The sequence below is a fragment of the Sebastes fasciatus genome, chromosome 1 (genome assembly GCF_043250625.1).
Source record: "Sebastes fasciatus isolate fSebFas1 chromosome 1, fSebFas1.pri, whole genome shotgun sequence".
Taxonomy (NCBI): domain Eukaryota; kingdom Metazoa; phylum Chordata; class Actinopteri; order Perciformes; family Sebastidae; genus Sebastes; species Sebastes fasciatus.
In genome coordinates, this window is record NC_133795.1 from 21753246 (window position 1) to 21774758 (window position 21513).

General features: G+C 38.4%; 4 protein-coding genes across 5 annotated transcripts in view; 2 read left to right on the forward strand and 2 right to left on the reverse strand.

Annotated features, from left to right (window-relative positions):
- The window catches only part of LOC141768833 (zinc-binding protein A33-like), a 275021-nt gene that overhangs the window by 223890 nt on the left and 29618 nt on the right, over positions 1 to 21513 (reverse strand). The gene's annotated exons all lie outside the window — the stretch shown is intronic.
- On the forward strand, positions 126 to 2015 carry LOC141768492 (nuclear factor 7, brain-like). Its single transcript, XM_074636824.1, has 2 exons — positions 126 to 323; positions 433 to 2015. Exon 2 carries the CDS (start codon positions 450 to 452, stop codon positions 1836 to 1838), a length of 1389 nt encoding a protein of 462 aa, XP_074492925.1. The 5' UTR covers positions 126 to 323; positions 433 to 449; the 3' UTR covers positions 1839 to 2015.
- LOC141768501 (dynein light chain roadblock-type 1) lies at positions 9926 to 13877 on the reverse strand. Its single transcript, XM_074636831.1, has 4 exons — positions 13741 to 13877; positions 12797 to 12872; positions 11557 to 11724; positions 9926 to 10594 (listed from the first exon to the last, which is right to left on the reverse strand). Exons 1-4 carry the CDS (start codon positions 13741 to 13743, stop codon positions 10551 to 10553), a joined length of 291 nt encoding a protein of 96 aa, XP_074492932.1. The 5' UTR covers positions 13744 to 13877; the 3' UTR covers positions 9926 to 10550.
- Positions 18029 to 19656, forward strand: LOC141768513 (nuclear factor 7, ovary-like). Its single transcript, XM_074636857.1, has one exon. It carries the CDS (start codon positions 18042 to 18044, stop codon positions 19425 to 19427), a length of 1386 nt encoding a protein of 461 aa, XP_074492958.1. The 5' UTR covers positions 18029 to 18041; the 3' UTR covers positions 19428 to 19656.

Here is a 21513-nt window from a genome sequence, read left to right on the forward strand (position 1 = left end):
CATCCTGCTGCACACTATCAGTCTACATGTCCTGCAATGAATCAGGACTTTAGATGAGTCACACCTCTGTGTGCAGCAACATTCAGCAGAGGAGGTGTGACTAAAGCTCCACCCTCTTCAGACTCACCTGAGAAACCAGATGAACCAGGAAACAGTTTGTTATTCTTCCTCACTAAAGAGAGTCACACAGACTGAAAACCAGACGATCAGATTCACCTTCAGAACAAACTAACAACTTCATCTGAGTGAGTTCATCTACAGGAGAGAAAAGTGGAAAACTACAACACTGCTGCTTCAACCTGCTGACGCTCCACACACTGAAGGTCAGTTTGACTAAAAACACGACTCAAAGTGAAAGTAAATGTCAGTGAAGCTAGTAGAGGAGGGAGGGGAGCCATGACTGATTGTACTTTCTGTCTGCTGTGTTTTCAGCTTCACTCAGAGACTAAATGGCTTCAAGATCAGAGGAGGATCTCTGCTGTCCGGTCTGTCATGATGTCTTTAGACATCCTGTTCTCCTGTCATGTAGCCACAGCTTCTGTAAAGACTGTCTGAAGAACTGGTGGAGAGAGAAACCAACACGTGAGTGTCCAATTTGTAAGAGGAGATCTTCAAAGGCAGAACCACCTTGTAACCGGGTGTTAAAGAACCTGTGTGAGGCCTTCTTACTGGAGAGAGATCAGAGAGCTTCAGAGGCTCTCTGCAGTCTGCACTCTGAGAAACTCAGACTCTTCTGTCTGGACCATCAGCAGCCAGTGTGTCTCGTTTGCAGAGATTCAGAAAAACACACCAACCACAGATTCAGACCCATCGATGAAGCTGCAAGACAACACAAGAAGAAACTTCAGGAAACTCTGGAGCCCTTAAAGGAGAAGTTAAAGGTTTTTAAACAAGTTAAAGTGAAGTCTGATCAAACAGCAAAACACATGAAGGTCCAGGCCCGACGCACAGAGAGGAAGATTAAGGAGCAGTTTAAGAAGCTTCACCAGTTTCTAGAAGAGGAAGAGGAGGCCAGGATCTCTGCTCTGAGGGAGGAAGAGGAGCAGAAGAGTCAGATGATGAAGGAGAAGATGGAGGCTCTGAGCAGAGAGATAGCAGCTCTTTCAGACACACTCAGAGCCACAGAGGAGGAGCTGAGAGCTGAAGACGTCTCATTCCTGCACAACTACAAGGCTGCAGTGGAAAGAGTCCAGCAGCGCCCCCTGCTGGAGGATCCACAGCTGCTCTCAGGAGCTCTGATAGACGAGGCCAAACACCTGGGCAACCTGACCTTCAACATCTGGAACAAGATGAAGGAGATGGTCTCCTACACTCCTCTGATTCTGGATCCAAACACTGCTCAACCAAAACTCATCCTGTCTGAAGATCTGACCAGTGTGAGACGAGGAGAGAAACAGCAGCTTCCTGATAATCCAGAGAGGTTTGATAAACTCTTGTCTGTCCTGGGCTCTGAGGGCTTTAACTCTGGGACTCACAGCTGGGATGTCGAGGTTGGAGACAGTACATTCTGGGCTCTGGGTGTGTTAGCAGAGTATGTCCAGAGGAAGGGATTCACACAGTCTGGATTATGGAGAATACGGTTCTCTGAAGGTAAATACTCAGCACGGTCACTATCAGATCCACCCACTGGTCTCAGTTTCCAGAAGAAGCTCCAGAGGATCAGAGTGAATCTGGACTGGAACAGAGGAAAGCTGTCGTTCTCTGATCCTGACACTAACACACACATACACACCTTCACACACACTTTCACTGAGAAGCTGTTTCCATACATTAACAGTAGAGATAAACTGAATATATTACCACTGAAGGTCTGTGTGACAGTGGAACAGAGCAGTTAAAGATAAAGAGCATGATCATATTTATATTAATGATGTTTATTTCTTAAGGGGAAAACTCTCTGAATTTAAGCTGCACCTGTCCTCCTGCTGACTCATTATTCCAAAGATATGTTTATTTTTGTTTCAGGTATTGTTTTATTATGGTTTTATTTTATTTTTATTATTTAGTTTAACAATCTGCTTTTTGTTTCTGTTGTCGACCTTTATTAAATTACATTACATTCATTTAGCTGACACTTTTATCCAAAGTGACTTACAATAAGTGCATTCAACCATATGGATACAACCCAAAAATTGCAATAATTATGCAAGTACATCATCTTAATTAAATATGTTAAACTGCTTCAAGTGCTACATTTAGAAACAATAAGAGAGAAAGAAAGAGGGTTTTGCTTTTTGTTAAATAATTTCACTCAGTATCTCTGATCTTTCTGTTTGGTTCGTTTACACTTTTCTTTTTTTATCGATACTGTGTCATTTTACTGTGAATTGTTGTTCATTTTGATTATTTTGACTTGTGTGTGTGGAGCCATGAAGACCAGCAAAGACTTTGTAGAAGTTGATGAGATCCAAATAAAGAAAAAATAATCAGTTAATCAATAACTGCATGTTTGAGCAGCCAATCATTGTTCACCAACAAACTGTATTTTAAATTGTAGTCCAGATTATTCCAAATTATTCAAAACATTAAAATCAATGTTTAATTACGTGAAATGTTAACAATTTATACAATATATGTAATCATCCAAAAATATATGTACAATTCTCTATTTGATGCAACAACCAGTTCAGGTGACATTTTCCAAACATAAGAAAGCTGGAGGAGCAGCAGCCCGCATGGACAAAACCACATATAGACTTTTCTTGATGAATTTTATTTAGAAGAGATATTTTTAGACATGTTTTTACTGTTGATATACTCGTTTCTAGTTCACTTTAACACGACTCGTTCTCAATGAGAACTCTTAACGCAGTGAGCAACAAACAGGACAGAATGGGATGACCAGGTAGGTGGGTGGTTGAGGCGTGGCCCTGCTCCCAAACCAAAGGCCCAGTTCCAATCTGGACCCTACACCCTCCAGATCTCTGTTTGTAGTCACACTCACAGCTAAATGAAGCACCTCCTTTAAGGTGGAGGATATAAATGCAGTGGCAAGCTTTGGGACTAACTTCCCTCTCTAAAGCAAGGAAATAAAACATATATATCAGAATCAGAAATACTTTATTGATCCCCGGGGCGAGATTGAGTTATGTTTTGCTCCTATTCTAGATACATACAGTATATAGTATAACAAGAGTGCAAATAATGATGAAAAATAGGGTCTATCATTAGGTGTGTAAAAATGCAAGAATAGTATAAATAAATATGAATGTTAGTTTAAATGTATGTATAAATAAATGCAGTGTTAATACCAGAGTAAACCAGATTATTGAATTATTGCACTAAATTATTGTACTGTTAAGTCAGTATTACACAGTTGAAGATGTAATAAATTATGGGGTTAAAAATAATAAATATATGTTGCATATATATACAGCGTGTAAAATAAGTATTGAACATGTCACCATTTTTCTCAGTAAATATATTTCCAAAGGTGTTACTGACATGAAATTTTCACCAGATGTTGGTAACAACCCAAGTAATCTATACATACAAAGAAACCAAAACAAATAAGTTCAGAAATTAATTTATGTGTAATAATGTGAAGTGACACAGGGGTAAAGTATTGAACACATGAAGAAAGGGAGGTGCAAAAAGGCATGGAAAGCCAAGACAACAGCTGAAATCTATCAGTAATTAGAAAGCAATCCGGCCCCTTGTCAGTGCAAATTAATATCAGCTGGTTCAGTCCCAACTGAACTGAGCAAAGAGCTCTCGTAAGACCTTTGCAACCTTATTGTTGCAAAACATATTGATGAAATTGGTTACAGGCACATTTCTAAACTTCTGAATGTTCCAGTAAGCACTGTTGGGGCCATAATCCGGATGTGGAAAGAACATAATTTCACCATAAACTGGCCATGACCAGTTGCTCCTCACAAGATTTCAGACAGAGGAGTGAAAAGAATTATCAGAAGAGTTGTCCAAGACCCAAGGACCACTTGTGGAAAGTAGGGCTGCACCTAACGATTATTTTTTTAACGATTATTTTTTTGATTAGTCGATTAATCTAACGACTAATTCATCAATTATTCGAAATATTTTTTTTTATAAATAAATATCAAAAACTTGACTTATTATTATTTCAATATTTTATTCAAATATCTTCTCTTATAAACATATACATAAAACAAGAATATTATTATGGCATTATTTCACAACAAAAAATATCCCTGTCTTTACCGGTAATCTGTTTTCAGTCCAACATACAATTTCTCCAAAATAAAATTAAAACAAGAGCTTGTATTGTAAATTCATGTTAAAGGAATAAATTCAATGTTGTTTTTGTGGAAAAAGTCCTCCACTCTGCTTTGTCTCGTCCTGAAAAAGAGACACAGAAAGCTATTAGAATAATGATAATAGTGGCACATTTTAAAACAGGTCTAATTTCCACAGCACTGTTGTGTTATGACATTAGGCTAATAATAATAATAATAATCCTAATCAGTATTTTTACTGAAGTACTTAACTTAAAACTTAAAATGATTTAGACATGGATTTATTTCATCACTGTAATAATATGCTGTTAAGATAAACACTAGCAAATGTACTTTTGCATCAGTGTGGAGCAAGAGAGAAATAATTGAAACTATTTACAGCCTAACAGTCACAGACTGTAGAACAATATGTAATGTTACTATAAGCCATTTTCTCACTTGTACATCGGCGTTAAAGTAAACAGAAAATATAAAACGGCCGAATAACAACGTTAGATGACGCATGGTGTAACGTTACGTTACGTTACTATAACAGTGGTCCATAAAATACTTTTAACATGGTGGTGATGAAGAAACATTTTAAAAACAAACTTTAAATGACTACTGCTAACAGAAACACGCTGCGCTTTTACAATCATAATAGATCATGCATGGGTGATGAAAAAGTAAACAGGACTTACAGCGGTGTCTTGCTGCTGTCTTTTCAGCAGCGCTCCGGGATGCCTTCTTGTCAGGTGATGGTGCATTGCACTTGTACTGCTGTGGTACGCCATCTCCATTCTGCACAATTTACAGAGCACCGGATTGTTGGGTCTCTGTTTGAAGTATTCCCACACCTTTGATGAACGTGGGAGAGTTTTTTTGACGCTTCTTGCTCTCTGGGGGAATCAGAATCCATGCTCGGACCGGGCGCAGCGCATTTTCATTACGTCATCCGATGCGTCGACGCACGTTACGTAAATCGACGTATTTACGTAATCGACTACGTCGACTACGTCGACGAATCGCCCCAGCCTCAGCGGAGAGCTTCAGAAAGACCTGGAATTAGCAGGTACAATTGTTTCAAAGAAATCAATAAGTAATGCACTCAACCGCCATGGCCTGTATGCACGCTCACCACGCAAGACTACATTGCTGAAGAAAAAGCATGTTGAAGCTTGTTTAAAGTTTGCTGTACAACATTTGGACAAGCCTGTGAAATAATGGGAGAATATAGTCTGGTCAGATGAGAGCAAAGTTTAACTCTTTGGATGCCATAATACACACCATGTTTGGAGGACAAATGGCACTGCACATCACCCTAAAAACACCATACCAACAGTGAAGTTTGGAGGTGGGAACATCATGGTGTGGGGCTGCTTTTCAGCATACGGTACTGGCAAACTTCACATAATTGAAGGAAGGATGAATGGAAAAATGTACCGAGACATTCTTGATAAAAAATCTGCTGCCATCTACCAGGATGATGAAGATGAAACGAGGGTGGACATTTCAGCAAGACAATGATCCCAAACACACAGCCAAGGAAACTCTCAATTGGTTTTTAGAGAAAGAAAATAAAGCTGCAAGAATGGCCCAGCCAATCACCTGACTTGAATCCAATTGAAAATCTATGTAAAGAACTGAAGATCAGAGTTCATAGAAGAGGCCCACAGAACCTTCAAGATCTGAAGACTGTTTGTGTGGAAGAATGGGCCAAAATCACACCTGAGCAATGATACGACTAGTTTCTCCATACAGGAGGCGTCTTGAAGCTGTCATTACCAACAAAGGCTTTTGTACAAATTATTAAATAAATATCAGTAAGCGTGTTCAATACTTTTTCCCTGTGTCACTTCACATTATTACACATAACTTAATTTCTGAACTTATTTGTTTTGGTTTCTTTGTATGTATAGATTACTCGGGTTGTTACCAACATCTGATGAAAATTTCATGTCAATAGCACCTTTGAAAATATATTTACTGAGAAAAATGGTGACGTGTTCAATACTTATTTTACCCGCTGTATATATATATATATATATATACGTATTAGGGATCGACCGATATGTTTTTGTTTTAAGACTGATACCGATTATTAGTAATCAAGGAGACCGATAACCGATATTTTGAACCGATATACATTTGCAGTAAAAATTTAAATCTTGGTGTCCAAAATGTGAATAACACAAAACTTCATCGAAATGCATTAAAGCACATGTTTAATTAAAAGGGAACTTTTCAACATTATCTTAAAACAGAAAGTGCAGGGAGGTCCCAGCTTCTTATAAAGTTAACTGAACATTTTAATAAATAAATAAACAATATCTCTCTGAAGTTTTATAAAGTGTAAAAATAAATAAAGCTAGCAAAACTTAAATTTGTGCTGAAGTTTGAGTCTCAATTCAGCAGCAGCAGACTGTGGTGCAGAAAGCAGAGTTGCTCCGCCTGTTCTCCAGTGAGACGGCTTCTGTTCCTCAAATAAACTAGAATACTTCATGACCAATGATTACTAGAACTGGATATGTCCAATAGCAATAGAAGTGACTATTCAACTCTATGCAGTGTCTGTATGGATTAACACAGGCCTTATATTCAGTTCCATTACATTACATTAAACTGGGCCTCTCTAACAGCAAGATGTGACAGGTACTGTTTTCTGTTTATTTATAAAACCCTTAACTTGCCATCATATATCACATTACATATTACTGATATTATAACACAACTGTCAAAAGTCAGAGCTGCTTCAGGACAGACTCAGTAACATTAGTTAGTTCATTCTCACTGTGCAATATCATTTTCCACTTGTTCAATGTTGTTAATAGTCTGTTTATTGTCAATACTGTATATACTGCTCCTATTTTTATACTTCCTTCTATTTAAATGGTTCATATTTTGTTACACTTTGTTCAGCTCTTTTTGACTGTGTTAGCTGATGCTTCTTGTTTTTTGCACTATCCCCTTTGCTGCTGTGCACTGCAGACTGTGGGAATAATAAATGAATATCTTATCTTATCTTATCTTAATATATAATCCATACATTTTTAATTCAATCTTTATTGAATAAACATTCATGCAAACATTGCAGATTTGTACTCCGCATAATGGTACAGAGAAAAAAAAAACAGTTTTGTTACTTTATTTTTGTTCTTTATTCATATAAGATATGTGACACAGTTGGTTAAGGGGACTGTTTGTAAGAATCAGAAAATTGGTTGTAACAGCGACACCTGTGGCCGTTAAGTCAACGAAAGTCAGTGTCCTGTTGCTCGCGCTCGCCCGTGTGCACGCGCTACCTGAATGTGAGCGAGCATCCGTCAAAACAGTGAGGCGACACACGTCAGCTAAAACCACAATATTACTCTATATTTCACCTGCTTGGCAGTAATGTTAGCTGACCAGGCGAAGGTCTCTCCAAGAATCAATGCTGATCCTAGTGTTGGCTTTTCCTACTTCAGCCTCCCGACCGCGGCCGGAGGAAACAGGAAAGACACCGGCACCCGGTCGGAGACGATAACGTAACTCGCTGCGGAGCCCCGTCACTTCACAAGACACGGGAAACCTCTGTTGGTCTGGAGGAGCTGCAGCATTTATTTCTGCACAAACGTCCACTGTACATTCACTAGATATTCTCAGAGCTAAACTAACTCTTCTGCAGTGTGTAGTGTGCACGCATGCGTGTGAGGTGGAGCAAGCTGTTAGTGAAGGCAGGCAGGCAGAGGAGCAGAGTACAGCAGAGACTCCGGCCCTGGAGACCAAAGGCTTCACTAGATATAACTTTGCGGTTTTGGTGCTTCTTTGTAGTTTGTGAAGGAATCTTGTCTGAACAGCGTAGCCACACGCGAGTGTGCATGGGTCACCGACCCGGATTGATTTATACGTATAAGAAGTTACAAACAGTCCCTTTAAATGTATAGATTGGTGTTGACATTACTGTTACGCAGTACTACTCTTCTCAAATCCTAAAATATGTACTTGTTTTTCTGTTATTGGAATTCAGTTCATCTGGAGAGTAATGACTTCTTTTTTTTTTACGAACATGCATACATGCATAGCCCATATATCATATAAACATGAAATATTTCCTTATTTGGTGTAATAACAATGCTTTATGTTAATATCTTGTCACCATCATTAAATGTGCAAGCACAGTTTGTGGCAAAGGGAGGGGTTACCACTTTAATACTTTTCTACATATTGATTTTTAATAAAATCAGAAGAAATTTTTAAAAGGGAATACAGGTTAAAAACGTTATTATTTTTGCACAAAGCCATGGGGTCAATGAGGAATTCAATATCAACAAAAATATGAATTTGAATTACAAAATAATGATAAAAAAATTAGAAAATAATGATAATTAAAATATAGAATTGGGATAAATAATAACATTAATATAAAATTATAATAAGAAAAAAAACCTGTTAGTCTTTAAAGAGTTCCTCGTACAGTCCTATCCTCTCAGCACAGTTTTGTTACTTTTAAATATTCTTTATTCATATGAAATAAGTGACAAAGCTGACTTACAAATCTGTGTTTTTTTATGTTGTAAATCTCATACTCTCTTAACCCTGATGCTGTTCACTCTTTCACAGCTAGCGGGGGACTTAAAGGGGACATATCATGCTCATTTCAGGACCAAACTTGTATTTTGGGGTTCTACTAGAACATGTTTACATGCTTTAACACACTGTCTGTCTGAATATACCTGTATTCTACCTCTGTCTGAAACGCTCCGTTTTAGCGCCTGTCTCTTTAAGACCCCCTCCTGAAAAAGCCCAGTCTGCTCTGATTGGCTTGTGAGAAAAATATGGAGCACCTTTTCAAAGGTAGATCTCAAGCTGTGGGCGTTATATTCTAATGAGCCTGCATGTGACAAAGGAAGTGGAGCCAAATCTGAACGGCTTGTTGAATCACATTTTCTGATCTAGGCAGCCCACAAAAAACTGACTGGGTTGTCTTTTTTCAGTTTGTGGGTTGGTACTCCAGAAACTCAAATGTATGAGCACAAGCACTGAAAAAGTGAGTTTTCATAAAATGTCCCCTTTAACATTGCTTTACTACCTTGATACCTCGTGATGTTTTTCTCATTTTATGGGAATTGGTTATACAATAGATATAGTAGTAGCTATAGTAGGAGCCTACATATTTTATAATATTTTTTTTTTTTTTTAGTAAATTTTTCTATTTGTTTCTTGACTTTTGCAATATTTAACAATGCAAACTCCTTGTATGTGGAAACCTATTTGGTAATAAAGTTTAGAAAGTTACCTGAAATTAAGATACAATGTTGTGTTCAAGAAACAGTAAAAATAGGCTAAGTTCACGCTGCACATCACCCTTGACATCCACATAAAAGGTGGTGAATTTTCCCTTTAAGTCTCTGCTAGATCACTATTCAATGAATACATTTCAGTCCAGTGTCAAACAAGTAAAAATTAGGGCTGTCAAAGTTGTTAACGTGATAATAACGAATGAGGAAGGAGGTTAAATAACGCTGCAAACTTACGTTAAATTTTGGCGAGGAAAAACAGGCATGGCCATTTTCAAAGGGGTCCCTTGACCTCTGACCTCAAGATATGTGAATGAAAATGGGTTCTATGGGTACCCACGAGTCTCCCCTATACAGACATGCCCACTTTATGATAATCACATGCAGTTTGGGGCAAGTCATAGTCGAGTCAGCACACCGGCATAATGTACATAAAATCCATGACAACACAAGAACATTTTGACTTTTTTTAATTTCTTAATTTGTTAAAAATAACCATCAGAAACTTGACATGGCAGAGCAGAGAAGTCTTTGTAGTGTAGTTCGCTGCTCACCAGTGAAATACTGTACTTCAACATTTTTTGCCAACACTATAATAAATAATAATCCCAAGTTTTCCATTAAGATGGAACTGAAAAACCTCCTCAAACTTAAAGATGTGCTGTGGTCTCTCTCTTGTACACTGTGCAGACATGAATGCACTGGTGCAGTTTTAAGCCAGACGTATTTTAGCAGGTGTGCACTTCTCATCACATGCTAAAATACCTCTGAAATAAACACAGTGACATAACGTCCAGTATGCAAAGAGAGGAGGCCCAACTGGAATGCTAAAACATGGAAAAAATAAATTTGCCTGCAGAGTGATCGACTGACTGGCGTACGGTTCACACATTTCGTCATTGAGCAGTGATTCAATTTCATCCACCTTCAAATCCTGTCGTTACTTTCTCGTACAGCAAGTGCATAAAAAGCTTCTGGTAAACAGGTTTGTTTGATTTTAGCGGGACAAAGAAAATGTTTGACTGTTTAAATATGAAAGACAAAGAGAGTAATGAGTCGGGCAGCAGCTCCTCCTTTTTCAGTCCGAGGGGTTCTGAATGACGATCAAGAAATAGTCCTTATCTGTGAAGAAAAAGGCAAAATAGTTCAGCTCTATATACAGTAGTACAAAACAACTTGAGCATGTGGCAGCACAAACTAAAGCAGTTGGGGATCTTAATTGCAAATAAGGCTGGGTATCATTTTTAAATTTTCTATATGATACCTGATGCCGACACTAGGGCTGTCGCAATAACCACAATATTGCAATACCGCGCTATTGACAGGTCAACTGCAGGGGATGACAAGCAACCGCCACAACCGCTATGTTCAGGTTTTTTCTTTTTTGAATTCTTTGCAATGTGAGTGCCATATTTTTACATTTACAAACAGCAACAGCGTGACGAGGTATTCTGTGCTGACCGCTGCGTGTTTTTTATTTTCTGGTGGCCGTGAGTTGAAAAATATTCAACTTTGGGTAAAACGCTGCGCTCGTCACTGTCACTTTTTATCCAGCCATCCAATCACATTGGAAGAGGGGCGGGACAAATACCAACCAACCGTCACATCCTACATGTACAAGTACTGAAAACTGACAAATCTCTCTTTAAGGTACATTTTGACTGGATAAAAAAATGTGTGATAAATTTGCGATCAAGTTGGTATCTTCAGAAGTTCCAGTGTTTTTAGAGGGTGTTTCCCTCTTTGTGCTTCCACAGACAGTGTTTCCTTGTTTTCCGAGATGCAACAGACAGATACTAACACAAAGCAGGTGTTTGGCACTAAAGAAACACCATAACTTTGTGCATGCTTGTTGGGACAGAATAGAGTAAGGTCATTATGAAATAACGCATTTGTTCATCCACCAAAGGCAGATTTCACAGATATATGTAGCTTTCTGAGGATTTTTTATTTCTAATTTTGGGGCGGGTGTAGTGCGGGAAGTAGAGCGAGTCAGACATTAATCATAGGGTTAGTGGTTCAGTCCCCTGTCTGCATGTTGAAGAGTCCCAGAGCAAGTCATTGAAAACATTTTCCCCTCTCACCTGGAGCGATCATGATCTCGTTCTTCTTGGAGCGAATCCGGAGGAAGGTGAGGTCGTTCTGGGGGTCGATGTCTCGTATGGTGCTCCTGGCCTTCATCACCAGCTGATGGATCAGTCCTGCGTACTGCACCGTGCTGGCGTTGTCCAGAGTCGTCTTGATGGGTATTCCTGAGGGAAATGGGTCATTTACATATATGCGAAGAATGTTCATGTAACCAGATTAAGTGAACTATAATCTGTCCCGAGTCTAATTTCATTCTGTATTTTCCTTGTCTTTCTCTGCATCGAGATAATAACAAACCCTGCAGACTCAGGTTATTGTGTTAATGAGGTAACTACAAAGCGTGTAAACGATTTAATCGAAGGGTGGAATAATTCAGCTATGAAAGACAAAGGCATGATGTCACCATGTTGCACACTAAAGATTTTCTAAAGTGGCGGCACGATACTGCTGTCACTTTCTTTATGCAGTCCTCATAATTCTGGATGACTAAAAAATGTCTTTTGTTGCTTGTATTCAAAATCTACCAAAATTAGGGATGAAATTATAAGTCAACTGACAAATGTGAGAATTTGCTGCTTTTCTCTGCTTTATATTATTGTCAACTGACTATATTTCAGACTGTTGGTCAGACAAAACAAGACATCTGAAGACGTCACCTTGGGCTCTACAAATTTGTGTTGGGTTTCTCACTATTTTCTGACATTTTATATATGAAACAATCAACTGTAAAAGTAATCAGCAGATTAATTATAAAATTAAATAATTGTTAGCCAAAAATATGGAAAAATAGAATGGAAAAAAAGGTAGGAAAGGTTTAAACTAGGATTTAAGTTTAATCATTCCTGATAGCTGCCCTAGTGATGTAAATGGGTGGCGTTATGGCAGATAAATAAACATAAATGGGTGGTGTTATATAAAAAAATAGAACACAGGCAGATGTGTGTGTGTGTGTGTGTGTGTGTGTGTGTGTGTGTGTGTGTGTGTGTGTGTGTGTGTGTGTGTGCGTGTCACTGGTTGCCATGGTGATTGGGACAGTCAGGAGTGCAGACAACATCTAAACTAACAGATAGTTGATTTTGTACAAATCTACCCGTCAAATCCCTGCTTACTAGTCAAAAAAACGTGAGTCCAATCGCCAAAACAATACTGTCATCAGAGAGAAGAGACTCTGCCGAACACTTTGATATGATCTGAATCAGCATTCCCACAATAAGGTGTTTCTTTATATCATCTTACCTTCTGAGTTGACGATGATGATCCCCTGCACTCCGTTCTGGCTCTGGATCCTCTTCAGAGTTTCCTCTACTTCAGCCTGGAGACAAGAGTTAGCATCATTTAATACAGCTAGCTCAGGTGTCTGCAACCTTTACTATCAAAACAATTTAGGCAAAAAAAACAACAAAAGAAATCTGTCTTGAGCCGCAAAACATTTGAGCATTGTGATGAAGGTAACACAGTTTATAGTCTAAGTATATAGTATATAAGTCTAATGCAGTGAGGGCCAAAGTGCAAATGTACTATGGAGTATTAGGGCCACATTGAGGGAAAAAACATCTGAGATTTCCAGAATAAAGTCATAACTTTATGAGAAGAAAGTCGTAATATAACGAGAAAAAAGTTGTAACTTTATGAGAAAAAAGTCATAAATTTAGGAGAAAAACGTCATATTATTAGAAAAAAAGAAAATAAGACGTAAAATTACTACTTTATAATATTATGACTTTATTCTCATAATATTATGACTTTTATTTTCTTCAATGTGGCCCTTATTCTCCATCATTACCATAGACCTACAACAATGATGAATAAAAATGTAAATGTAAACAAAAAGAGTCATTCATTTCCATGTTTATAAATCCACAGGGAGCCACTGGAGAGGAGCTAAAGAGACTCAGGTTGACCCCTGAGCTTACTAAAGCGACTGAAACCCCTCAGATAATCACAACACGAGACGAAAACAGCAACTTAATACCATGAAAACACCAAAACACCAGAGAGCAGAGAGCAGAAAGCTAACGTTAACTAAACCTGCTGACATGACAACGCCCGACCAGCTGAGAGACGCTAGCCGTGGTTAGCATGTCATCAAACTCCCTCTAATATCCCCATCTATTCACAACCATCACAGCATAGATATGAATGTTTATGAAGCAGACGTGGAGGCGGTGGTCGCATCCTACCATGTTGATGATGTGAGGAGATGTTTGTTTGAGTAAAGAGTCTCTGAGATCAGCAGAATAGCAGCTAACAGCTAACAGCTAACTGTGTTGTTGCTGGGAGAGAAGACAACTGACGTTCACTTCCGGGTCAAGTGTCGTCATGCTGCGTTCACGGTCCACGGCATAAAGTGGTAGACATGATACACAAGTCTGTTTTTCTGTTAATAGAGGTATGAACTCCAGGATAAGGGCCTTGTTTCAGGACAGCATGGTTTCTACTCCGGCAGCAACATTTTATTGGAGTAATTGGTGTGAATGCTGGAATATATGTTCTTCTACTATTTTTCCATACCCTTTTTTTGAAACGCTACTCCTTCCATATTTTTCAACTTAGAAACTCCATTCAAACATCAAAATGTGCAGCTCAATTGGGATCGGTGCGCTATTACTTTTCTAATTCATAACTTTCATATTTTCTGAATTATTGAGTAACTGTATCTTAACAGGAGTCTCACAATGAGGCCTATAATACCTCTTTCTTATGAACATTGTTCTTGTGAACATCAGATAGTCTAGTTATGCCTCCCCCTAACCCATCCTTTCAAAATAAAAGCCCCAACGAGTGACTTCTAACAGGAAGCTCCCAATGAGCATTGTTTTACAAAATAAAAGCCCCCAACTCTCATTGTATGTTAACAGGAAACTAAGGATTCATCTAGTTTTTCAAAATAAAAGCCCCAGAAGGTAACTTTCTTAACAGGGAACCCACTATTTATAATGCTTCAGCTGCTTTTCATTCAATTACAACATTTATTTACTGATTCATATTCTTTTGATTCTGATTCTGTATCCTCCTTCATACAAATTAAACCCATTAGCAATTTTTTAACTATTCCTAGTCCTTCTCCTTCTTCTCACAACATTTAAGCCAGCATTACAGCGTAGCATCAGCTCTTCAGCATCCAGCATTCACACCGCAATTTCTTCAGAAATTGCTTTTCTAGTTTTGTTAGTGATATTGACTGGAAGAAAGTTTGGTCCTTAGCGCAAAAGTTCCTTCTAACAAATAAGATAAAAGAGGTGACATTTAAGTTGATCCACAGATTCTATCCAGTGAAACATTTCTTACAAAAGTTAAAGAGTGACATATAGATGTAAATTGTTCCTTCTGCGAATCAAATCCTGAAACTTGCTCTCATTTATTCTGGTCCTATAAATTTACATGTGAATTGTGGAAAGATGTCAATAACTTTATACTTGTTAACATTTATTCAGATTTTGCACTGTACTTTGGCTGCTATGGTTACAGTGACAAAGACAGTAATGCATTTTTTCTTATTAATTTAATTTTAATTCTCGCGAAGTTCCACATTCACAAGTGTAAATCTACCAAAAAAAAGCCTAATTTCTTTGTATTTATGAAAGAAATGGAATTATATCTGTCAATTTCTTCCTCACAAAACCAAAAAACAATGAAAACAATGAATGTATACAACATCTTTAATGTTTTTAAGTGAAATTATATTCATACTCTCGCGTAGTCTTTTTTATTATCATCTACTTATTTATTTATTTTTATTGTGTGTTTTTTTTATTCATTTTTATTTTTATGTTGATTTGTTTCATTTCTGTTGTCCTTTTTTTTGTCACAGCTCTTTGTTTATGTTTTCGCTATGCTTCTTTTGTATGTAAATGTTTTTAATGTTTTCTACTGTTACTATGTATACTGTAATTATGAAATAATAAAAATTAAAAAAATAAAGAAATAAATAAAGTGGCAAACTTTTTATTGAGAAATTTACATTACAATATGGCATCGTAGAGAACAGTCCACAACTACAAGGGAACAGACAAGCCTGGAAATTTGCGTACAGTGCATAAGAGTGTGGATGAAGAGAGAAAAAGAAACCCAAAAACAAACAAAAGACAAACAAACAAAACAAAAAAAAGGTACGGGAATGTGTGAATAGTGCTAATAGTGCTATAGGGGTCCTCTGTAAGGTCAAGGTCCTCAACTAACATTGAAAGCGTCATAGCATTCTTTTTCTTCATATGTTTCAGAGATGAAAAGTAAAGACACAGCTCCTTATGAAAAACATAAAAATTTGCCCAAAAACAAACAAAGAACAAACTTTTTTTTTTTTATTGAGAAATTTACATTACAATATGGCATCGTAGAGAACAGTCCACAACTACAAGGGAACAGAGAAGCCTGGAAATTGGAGTACAGTGCATACAAATGTGGATGAAGAAAGAAAAAGAAACCCCAAAACAAACAAACAAAACAAAAACAAAAAATAAAAGTAAGGGAATGTGTGAATAGTGCTAATAGTGCTAATAGGGGTTCTCTGTAAGATTAAGGTCCTCAACAAACATTGAAAGTATAATCAGGGAAATGTAGTTAAAGTATTGAGAGTATAAAAATGTCCCCTGTGACTGCTATACTGTTATGTATTATATCTTTAGATTATTATTACTCATGCATATGGTTTAATCTGCTGATTATTTTCTCCGTTAATCGACTGATTATTTGGTTTGTGAAAATTCTGAACGGTTAAACAATTATCCAAAAAGATGCCAATTATTTTTCCAATTGATTGAATAGACTAATCATTTAAGTATAGGCTACTTGTATGTTGGGGGGTTTCATTTATTGCAAAACATCATATTTTATAAGCTCTTCATATGTTTTATATGCAAAAATCTTAATTTGTAAACTAAAGCTTTCAGATATGCCTAAATATAGAAGAGTAGAAGTATAAAGTGGCTTAAAAATTGACTCAAGTAAAGTAAAAGTACCTTAAATTTGTACTTAAATGGACTGTTTGTAAGAATCCGAGATGCTTGTTAACAGCGACACCTGTGGCTGTTAAGTCAACGAAAGTCAGCATCGGGCTCGCGCTCGCTCTACATAGACATGAACGAGCATCGATCAAAACAGTGAGGCGACACACGTCAGCTAAAAACACAATATCACTCTATATTTTACCTGCTTGGCAGTAATGTTAGCTGACCAGACGAAGGTCTCTCCATGAATCACTGCTGATCCTAGTGTTGGCTTTTCCTGCTTCAGTCCCGACCGCGGCCGGAGGGAACAGGGAAGACACCGGCACCCAGTCAGAGACAATAACGTTTCTCGCTGCGGAGCCCCGTCACTTCACAAGACACGGGAAACCTCTGTTGGTCTGGAGGAGCTGCAGCAGTTATTTCTGCACAAATGTCCACTAGATATTCACTAGATATTTTCAGAGCTACGAAGTCTTCTGCAATGTGTAGTGTACGCGCATGCACGTGAGGTGGAGTGAGCTGAGTGAAGGCAAGCAGGCAGAGGAGCAGAGGAGCAGAGACTCCGGCCCTGGAAACCAAAGCTACGGTCTCCCCCGCGTCCTCCGACTGCGGCCAACACTGTTTTGCAAGACGGGCTTCACTAGATATAACTTTGGTGCTTCTGTGTAGTTTGTGTTGGAGTTTGAGTCTGACAGCGTAGCCACACACGAGCGCCCATGGGACACCGACCCGGGTGATATGTACGTGTAAGAAGTTACAAACAGTCCCTTTAACTAAATGCACTTAGTTACATCCCATCACTGGGGACAACAAGGAACGTGGGTGAATAATGGAATTATAAGAGTTGGCCACTTATTAGATAAGAATGGATATTTACTATTGTATGACAATTTTCAACACAATTTCAAAAATTCCTGTTTAAGGGGTGCCATGAATATAAGAAAGGGGGACTATGGAACATTTTTGGAATATTTTTTTCTCTGCCTTCGATTAAACCAAATAATCAATTCACCATGGATCCAGAACTGTAGATCCATCCTTCTGATTCAGGAGATGATCTGTTTGGAAGCGACTCATAAACATAACTGTTGCAACAGCCTGCTGCACACTATCAGTCTACATATCCTGCAATGAATCAGGACTTTTGATTGAGACACTCCTCTGTGTGCAGCAACATTCAGCAGAGGAAGTCTGACTAAAGCTCCACCCTCACCAGACTCACCTGACAAACCAGGAAACAGTTTGTTATTCTTCCTCACTAAAGAGAGTCACACAGACTGAAAACCAGACGATCAGATTCACCTTCAGAACAAACTAACAACTTCATCTGAGTGAGTTCATCTACAGGAGAGAAAAGTGGAAAACTACAACACTGCTGCTTCAACTTGCTGACGCTCCACACACTGAAGGTGAGTTTGACTAAAAACACGACTCAACCTGAAAGTAAATGTCAGTGAAGCTAGTAGAGGAGGGAGGGGAGCCATGACTGACTGTACTTTCTGTCTGCTGTGTTTTCAGCTTTACTCAGAGACTAAATGGCTTCAAGATCAGAGGAGGATCTCTGCTGTCCGGTCTGTCATGACATCTTTAGAGATCCTGTTCTTCTGTCATGTAGCCACAGCTTCTGTAAAGACTGTCTGAAGAACTGGTGGAGAGAGAAACCAACACGCGAGTGTCCAATTTGTAAGAGAAAATCTTCAATGGACCCACCTTTAAACCTGGCCTTAAAGAACCTGTGTGAGTCCTTCTTACAGGAGAGAGATCAGAGAGCTTCAGAGGCTCTCTGCAGTCTGCACTCTGAGAAACTCAAACTCTTCTGTCTGGACCATCAGCAGCCAGTGTGTCACATCTGCAGAGATTCAGAAAAACACACCAACCACAGAATCAGACCCATCGATGAAGCTGCACAACAACACAAGAAGGAACTTCAGGAAACTCTGGAGCCCTTAAAGGAGAAGTTAAAGGTTTTTGAACAAGTTAAAGTGAAGTCTGATCAAACAGCAGAACACATGAAGGTCCAGGCCCGGAGCACAGAGATGAAGATTAAGGAGCAGTTTAAGAAGCTTCACCAGTTTCTAGAAGAGGAAGAGGAGGCCAGGATCTCTGCTCTGAGGGAGGAAGAGGAGCAGAAGAGTCAGATGATGAAGGAGAAGATGGAGGCTCTGAGCAGAGAGATAGCAGCTCTTTCAGACACAATCAGAGCCACAGAGGAGGAGCTGAGAGCTGAAGACGTCTCATTCCTGCACAACTACAAGGCTGCAGTGGAAAGAGTCCAGCAGCGCCCCCTGCTGGAGGATCCACAGCTGCTCTCAGGAGCTCTGATAGACGAGGCCAAACACCTGGGAAACCTGACCTTCAACATCTGGAACAAGATGAAGGAGATGGTCTCCTACACTCCTCTGATTCTGGATCCAAACACTGCTCATCCAAAACTCATCCTGTCTGAAGATCTGACCAGTGTGAGACGAGGAGAGGAACAGCAGCTTCCTGATAATCCAGAGAGGTTTGATAAATACATCTCTGTCCTGAGCTCTGAGGGCTTTAACTCTGGGACTCACAGCTGGGATGTCGAGGTTGGAGACAGTACAGGCTGGTTACTGGGTGTGTTAGCAGAGTCTGTCCAGAGGAAGGGACTCATGCGGTCTGGATTATGGACAATACAGTTCGATGAAGGTAAATACTCAGCATGGTCACCATCAGCTCCATCCACTGAGCTCAGAGTCCAGAAGAAGCTCCAGAGGATCAGAGTGAATCTGGACTGGAACAGAGGAAAGCTGTCGTTCTCTGATCCTGATACTAACACACACATACACACCTTCACACACACTTTCACTGAGAAGCTGTTTCCATTCATTTACAGTAGAGATAAACTGAATATATTACAACTGAAGGTCTGTGTGACAGTGGAACAGAGCAGTTAAAGATAAAGAGCATGATCATATTTATATTAATGATGTTTATTTCTTAAGGGGGAAACTCTCTGAATTTAAGCTGCACCTGTCCTCCTGCTGACTCATTATTCCAAAGATATGTTTATTTTTGTTTCAGGTATTGTTTTATTATGTTTTTATTTTATTTTTATTATTTAGTTTGACAATCTGCTTTTTGTTTCTGTTGTCGACTTTTATTAAATTACATTACATTCATTTAGCTGACCCTTTTATATAAATATCACTCTATATTCCACCTGCTTGGCAGTAATGTTAGCTGACCAGACGAAGGTCTCTCCATGAATCAATACTGATCTTTTCCTACTTTAGCCTCCCGACCGGGAAGCTAGCGTAGGAAAAGCCAATACTAGGATCAGCATTGATTCATGGAGAGACCTTCGTCTGGTCAGCTAACATTACTGCCAAGCAGGTGAAATATAGAGTGATATTGTGGTTTTAGCTGACGTGTGTTGCCTCACTGTTTCGAGCAATGCTCGTTCATGTCTGTGTAGAGTGAGCACAAGCACGAGCCCAACGCTGACTTTCGTTGACTTAATGGCCACAGGTGTCGCTGTTAACACGCATTTCTGATTCTTACATACAGTCCCTTTAAGTATTAAGTTTATAAAAATTTCCCCTGTGACTGCTATACTGTTATGTATTATATCTTTAGATTATTATTACTCATGCATATGGGTTTATCTCCTGATTGTTTTCCCCGTTAATCAACTGATTATTTGGTTTGAGAAAATTCTTAACTGTTAAACAATTATCCAAATAGCTGCCAATTATTTTCCTGTCAAACGACCGATTGATTAATAGACTAATCGTTTAAGCTGTAGGCTACTCGTATGTTGAAGAGTTTCATTTATTGCAAAACATCATATTTTATAAGCTCTTCATATGTTTTGTATGCAAAAATCTTAATTTGTAAACTAAAGCTTTCAGATATGCCTAAATATAGAACAGTACAAGTAAAAAGTGGCTTCAAAAGAAAAGACTTAAGTAAAGTAAAAGTACCTCAAATTTGTACTTAAAGGTCCCATATAGTGCTCATTTTCAGGTTCATACTTGTATTTTGTGTTTCTACTACAACATGTTTACATGCTGTAATGTTTAAATTTTGACCTCATACTGTCTGTCTGAATATGCCCGTATTTACCCTCTGTCTGAAACGCTCCGTTTTAGCGCATTTTGACAGAATTGCAACAGAATTGCGTTGCTAGGCAACAGCTTGGGTCCATGTGTACTTCCTGTCAGCTGATGTTATTTACATACACTGCAACCAGGAATAAACTGGGACACATTTAGAATGTTTGCGTTTAAAATTGTGTCAAGGCTCTAAATATTGTATATTCGTGACATCACAAATGGGCAGAAATCCTGACGGCTTGTTTCAAATGCAGAGTTTCTGAATACGGGCTGTGTGTGTATTTCCCTGTGGATTGAGTGTTTCGATACTTTCACAGTATTTATATAGGACTTAAGCCTGCTTCATAATAAAAAAAACATGAAAATCTCACTTTTTTTTATAATATGGGACCTTTAACTAAATTCACTTAGTTACATCCCATCACTGGGGACAAACGTGGGTGAATAAAGGAACTATAAGAGTTGCCCTCTTATTAGATAAGAATGGACATTTACTATTGTATGAAGATTTTCTACACAATTTCCAAATTCCTGTTTAAGAATATTGACAAGAACATAAACTTTTTTTAATGTTTTGTATTATTTTGAGAACAAATACGATAGTGTGTATGATATTCAGTTGTTTATTTTAATAAAGAAAAAAACAAAATGGTCACATGTCAAGATAAATATTCTAGGAGACAGCTGCAAGTTCCTAAAGCGTTCGCGGTATTATGTATATATATATTTATTTTTCCGTGAAGGGTGTGGGAATGTAAACAGTGTGGGCGCGGCCAGGAGCTGCAAGTCAGACACAAACAGACAAGCCAGGACAGGAAGTTCAGAGATGTTGCCTTCATAGTAAAAGTTAGCACCTTATACCCCATACAAGAAATGCAGTAAAACAGACATATAGACACAGGGACATGCCCACTTTATGATAATC